The 5,500-nt window shown below is 47.4% G+C and overlaps 2 protein-coding genes across 2 annotated transcripts; one reads left to right on the forward strand and one right to left on the reverse strand.

Annotated features, from left to right (window-relative positions):
• The first annotated feature begins 784 nt into the window (after nucleotides 1-784).
• Nucleotides 785-3,068, forward strand: LOC125530878 (40S ribosomal protein S14-3). The gene is made up of 6 exons (XM_048695300.1): nucleotides 785-949; nucleotides 1,994-2,113; nucleotides 2,205-2,250; nucleotides 2,340-2,425; nucleotides 2,509-2,638; nucleotides 2,766-3,068. The coding sequence occupies exons 1-6, from the start codon at nucleotides 947-949 to the stop codon at nucleotides 2,831-2,833; spliced, it is 453 nt and encodes a 150-aa protein (XP_048551257.1). The 5' UTR covers nucleotides 785-946; the 3' UTR covers nucleotides 2,834-3,068.
• A 48-nt stretch (nucleotides 3,069-3,116) lies between these two features.
• On the reverse strand, nucleotides 3,117-4,033 carry LOC125530877 (early nodulin-like protein 1). The gene is made up of 2 exons (XM_048695299.1): nucleotides 3,794-4,033; nucleotides 3,117-3,699 (listed from the first exon to the last, which is right to left on the reverse strand). The coding sequence occupies exons 1-2, from the start codon at nucleotides 3,969-3,971 to the stop codon at nucleotides 3,257-3,259; spliced, it is 621 nt and encodes a 206-aa protein (XP_048551256.1). The 5' UTR covers nucleotides 3,972-4,033; the 3' UTR covers nucleotides 3,117-3,256.
• Nucleotides 4,034-5,500: the final 1,467 nt, after the last annotated feature.

Here is a 5,500-nt window from a genome sequence, read left to right on the forward strand (position 1 = left end):
CCGCAGAAGATATATGCCATTACCATCATTTTGAAGACACAATGTTTCCAGAGATATTTCACCTCTTTTCCATAATTAATCCGTGTTTATGAAAAAAAATGATGGAAGGATGGACCTGATACACAAAATGGGACATTATTTTGCAAGTGCTGAACTAACCAAACCTTATGAATACACCGAAGCAACTTTTGCAAATATAGAGCCAAAAATGGTACAAATAATACACTGACCAACCATCTGACTAAATACTTCATGAAAGTTCTTTGAAAATTGACATTTGGAATTTGGATAGTATAGTTTAAAGAGAAGCAACATCTACCATTAACATGAGAATTTACGCATTCTTTTCCAAAAAAAATAAAACCATGTATATTGTGCCCTGCACACAAAAACAAATCGTGCAACGTGCATACTACAGCAAGTTTTCACATGAACAAATTTTTAGTACATGATTACATGATAGAAACACAAGTGTGGTAAACTTAATGCAAGCCTCATATGCACGGGCGTACGTACATGTGTCGACATCTCCTTCACAACTCGATGCACACATGATAGATTGTAACCCTTTGGGGGTTAAAAATAGGCCAAAATATGAATTACTTGTTGAATAAGAGATAAATTACCATTTTCAGTGTACCTTCATGAGGTGTGAGCCCAACCGTACTAATAAATGAGCCCAACCGTACTAATAAATGAGCCCATTTGCTGCCTTTTTTTTCTGGCCTGGGCGGCCATCTAGGCCCATGCGATCACCGGTCCCACTTGCAGACACTGCTTCAGCCTCCGCATTAAACCCTAGTACCCGGCATCCGCCGCCGTCGCATATAACCTCTCCCGCTAATACCTTTCTCACACTTAACGAAACTCCGGCGGCGGCGGCGGCGAGCTCGCGACCTGAAGCACAAGGAGAAGGCGCCTCGATCCCTCGTCGCCTCGGTCCACCATGGTATGCCTTCGCCTCCGTCGCCCCTCACCTGGCATTTCCATGGCTGTCGAGTTCGCGCGACGGATTCGCTGTGCGGACGCTAGTTCAGTTAGGGGAATCCGGCAAGATGTGCAGCTGCAGTTTGTGATCTAAGGCGTTCTGCCATTTTTATGGAACTTTTGCAGTATCATTCAGTGATGGCGTATGATGGAACTGGCTGGCTGTAGCTCTGCGATTTAGGTGCCTAGAGAGTAGAGACTGGAACTGTAACCTGGTGCTTTGATTTTTTAACAGCTGAACGTATTCGAGAAAAAGAACAGCTGAACTGGTAGAGAGATTTCAAGTTCGATCTGGATGAAGGGTTTCTGTGTTTTGTAGGTGATGATCTTAGTGGCGAACTGTTTGCGTGTGTTCCAAATGATTTGGGGCGCTCATATTGGCAGGGGTTAAATCTGGTTTTCGTTCACAAACATTCCCAAGAGCCACAGTCTTTTACTAATTCATTTATACACACTTGCCGTTCACACTTAGATGATTACTGAAGAGGCTAAGATTTAACTTAAACTCATTTGACATTCCTTTTGTTTACTTGCTGAGAAGAATACTGCATTGGCAGATTTTGAAAGAATTCTCAGTATGCTGCTCTGATTAGTTACATATTGTCTGCTCATACGCATTTCCACTCTAGTTTTTGTTGTCATCATGCTACAACATGACAAGTTTTGGCATGAAATTAGTTACACTCAACTTGGGATATAGTAGTGTAAGTGAATACAATTTTGCAGTTAATACCTTTTCCATTTAGTTGATGTGAGTTCTGCATTTGGCAGGTTGTAGAAACAATTCTTAGTATGCTCCGTTGATTAGTTACATTACATGTTCAACTTTCTGTTATGCAGTTTCCACTTAGTTTTAGCTGTCATTGTGCAACTGCATGACAGGTTATTGCATGCAATTTGTTATACCCAACTTGGAATGTTGCTACTGTGACAGTGAAATTTAATTCAATGTTGTTATGCAATTATGTCAAGTATGTACTCAGCTAAATCTGATTTGCCTTGCTAGTCGAAGAGGAAAACCAGGGAGCCTAAGGAGGAGAATGTTACTCTTGGACCTGCTGTCCGTGAAGGGGAGCATGTCTTCGGAGTTGCTCATGTCTTTGCATCATTCAATGACACATTCATCGTATGTACTGGTTTGCCTATTACATGCTTTATTATGGTTGTCACCGTCATGTGCTGTTCGGTTTCTTACTGGTGTTAGCCTCCATCTGCAGCACGTCACTGACTTGTCCGGGAGAGAGACCCTTGTTCGTATCACTGGTATGCTCCATACTTAAATTTTCTTTTCGTGATCTAGCTATATTTTTTATGGTTTAAAAGTAAATTTGATTGTCCCATAATCAATGCAGGTGGAATGAAGGTCAAGGCTGATCGTGACGAGTCATCACCATATGCAGCTATGCTCGCTTCTCAAGATGTGGCGACACGTTGCAAGGTTTGTATGGGCTTTCATTGGACTATTTTCTGTTCAGGTGCCTACATCCAGGATTCTTATATGTTTTCCACTCGCGCTTCCAGGAGCTCGGCATCACTGCTTTGCACATTAAGCTCCGTGCCACTGGAGGCAACAAGACCAAGACTCCTGGACCTGGTGCTCAATCCGCTCTCAGGGCACTCGCTCGTTCTGGCATGAAAATTGGACGCATTGGTAAATTCTGACTTCCCGCCGCATATATGCAAATGAAGAACACATATCTTGTTACTTTGCTGTTTCATTGTGGTCTCGTCCTTATTGGGCATAGAACTAATAATTGTATGTCTGATTCTCTTTGCAGAGGACGTGACCCCCGTTCCCACTGACAGCACCCGCAGAAAGGGTGGTAGGAGAGGAAGGAGGCTGTAGACGCCTCTTTTTCATCGTCTCTCATGGCCGTGATCGAGAATTCGGTGTTCGAATAGCCTTATAGATCCTATGTAGTTGCCGATCAGTTTACTCCAAGTTCGGATTTGTTTACTGTCAGTTTCAGAGCTGTGCTTCGCTTCAGAACATCTCTGATCGTGTATTTATGCAAAAATATTCTAGTCCGAACATGCCTTATTATGGTTTCTGATAATATGGTTGGCTCTTATTAGTAATATATCTGATAATATGTTGTGCTGGAATGCCAATGCTGAGTGCTATCTCATTCAGGAACCATCATATTGCATTTGTCATTGACCATAACGGAAAAGAATATGAGCAGAGAGACACATTGCCCTCTGAAAAGGAGCAAATAGTTTCCCGGCTTTGAAAAGGAGCAGTGAAAGATAGGTTTGGAAAGCAGTACTAGAAAGCAAGCATGGCGTATCCAAACAATGCCGCGAACGAGCCGGCGAGGCCTGCCACCGTGAGGCCGGCGCCGCTGGCGGCTCCAGGAGGCGCGTCCTTGGCCGGCGTTGAGTTACCCGCCGGAGCATTTGGGGCTGCTGGGGAGTTTGGCGGGGCGCCACCTGAGGGAGAAGACGGCGGGGTCGTTGCTGTTGCTGCGGGTGACCCCTGGCTGGGCGTGGGAGCGCCCTTGGCGGCGGCGGCGACCATGACGATGAGCTTCTCGTTGGCGCGGCAGTTGGCGTCGACGCCGCTGATGAAGAAGAAGGCGCCGGCGCGGTCGAGGTCGAAGACGGTGTTGCCGTCGGTGAACTGCTTGTCGTACGTGTTGGTGTTGCAAGCGTTGTAGTCGGCCGGCGCCACCAGCAGCACCGAGTCCTTGTCCTTGGGGTACACGAACACTGCACACGCAACGCATGCGCATGAACCACACACACACACATCAAAATCACGTCGCCGAGATGCAAAATGAAAGGTGGTCGTGCGGTTACGTACCGAGCTGGTCGCCGACCTGGAAGGTGGTCTTCTCGGCCCAGGTGTTGTAGGACTCGGCGCCGGCGCCGGGCACGCCCCAGCCGTTGTCGCCGCCGACGTTGTACTGCGCCGCGCCGGCCACCGCCGCCATGAGGGCGGCGCAGGCGAGCACCAGGCCACAAGATCTACGGCTCGACATTGCTAGCTAGTACAAAGTAGAAACTGCACTCTCGATGATGCTTGTATTGGTCGATGGGTATAGGCGGCCGGGGTACGTACGTATTTGTAGTCGTAGGCACATGCATGCCGCGTACGTGAGCTGATCGAGCAGGCCGGCTTTACACGCTGTGGGGTGCCTTGCTTTTGGCGGTCGCCTCAAGCTACGTACTACTACGTAGAGGAGGAGGCATGCACGTGCCGGTGGTCTGTCTCCTTTTTCGTGCGGCGCGCCCCTGTGCCACCCCATTGCGACTGCGTGCGTGCATGCGTGCGTGCTGTGTGCCTTTCGAATCGATGCTTTGCCGGTTGCACTTGCACCCGGAATATCGGCGTCGTGGCTTAGCTTGTGAACGTTGGGATCCACGCGACGTGATGGCTGGCTGGTGCCATTGGTCGGGTCAGGTGCAACGGTCTGTACTTTTGCACCCTGGGCTAGCGGTGACTTGGTGATTGATGTATAGTAGGAGAAGATCAACGCACATCTACACAAGACAGATCGATCTACCAAAGCTGTTTACACTCTTTAATTTGAAAGAAGAATAACACTTTTGACTTACAAGAGGCATAATGACTCTAATCCTTTTTCCTTCATTTTTAAACAGCAAGGAATGTCTTTCCAGCTTTTTCATAGGTCACTGTGTTTTCATATATTTTCCGGTTTTCGACTAGCTTTTGCTAAATCTTAGTAATTGCCTACTATTCGAAAAAATTTCTCAGCGACTTACAGTTGCACACTACTAAATTCGAAATAGCAAACGTTTGTGAAACTCCAGTTGCATGTTACTGTAAAATTATGTCTATGAGTTTTAAATGGAGTGATATGAAAATAAGAACAATAAGGTGTTGATCACCTACCCCTCTTGGCGGCGGACAGGGCGCAACGGCGGGGAGGTATTGATCGGGGGCAACTTGTGATGGAGGTGTTGGAGGGTTGCTGTGTGACGGTGAAGGTGATGTGTGCTCGAGTGGTGGCCTTTGTCAGCGGTCATGACTACAACATTGGTGAATCCGACGGCAGGCGGGTGGATTCAGTGCGGCGATCCCAGTCTGGCTGGAGCCATGGAGGAGAGATCGTCAGGGCATGGTTCTGGACGGTGGCAAGCTCAACATCAGATCTGGATCTGTCATACATTGGCATGGGTGAACTTTTCATGTTTTCTTTACGAATTCTTCATGCTTTGTTTGGGTTTGTTTCATTTGGAGCGGTGAAGCGGTGGCGCTGTCTCAATGTAGGAATAATGTTCTCCCCCGCCCTATTCTCGTTCGTTTGGTGTGTTCTTCGCCGGTGAAGGGCGTGTGAGCTATGTATCTTGGTTGGTCTAGGTTCCTAGTGAATTTGTTTGGATTCGTCCGGCTTTCGAGATCTTTGAAGTTTCTACAGGCCCTTATTGGCGGGGGGGTTCTTTCCTCCAGGGCGGTGATTTGCTTCGCAACTCATGGCCGTCGCGTCTCCTAGTATGCATGGACGACTTCCTAGCCGCTGCTTCTACAAGCTCCCGATTTTTAAAA

This window comes from Triticum urartu, unplaced genomic scaffold (assembly GCF_003073215.2).
Source record: "Triticum urartu cultivar G1812 unplaced genomic scaffold, Tu2.1 TuUngrouped_contig_6627, whole genome shotgun sequence".
NCBI classification, from domain to species: domain Eukaryota; kingdom Viridiplantae; phylum Streptophyta; class Magnoliopsida; order Poales; family Poaceae; genus Triticum; species Triticum urartu.

Coding starts and splice junctions, on each gene's coding strand:
- LOC125530878 (XM_048695300.1), top strand. Junction 2,114..2,204: donor CATTCAATGACACATTCATC/GTATGTACTGGT, acceptor CTCCATCTGCAG/CACGTCACTGACTTGTCCGG. Junction 2,639..2,765: donor CATGAAAATTGGACGCATTG/GTAAATTCTGAC, acceptor TTCTCTTTGCAG/AGGACGTGACCCCCGTTCCC.
- LOC125530877 (XM_048695299.1), bottom strand. CDS start 3,971: ATGTCGAGCCGTAGATCTTGTGGCCTGGTGCTCGCCTGCGCCGCCCTC. Junction 3,700..3,793: donor CCAGGTCGGCGACCAGCTCG/GTACGTAACCGC, acceptor TTGCGTGTGCAG/TGTTCGTGTACCCCAAGGAC.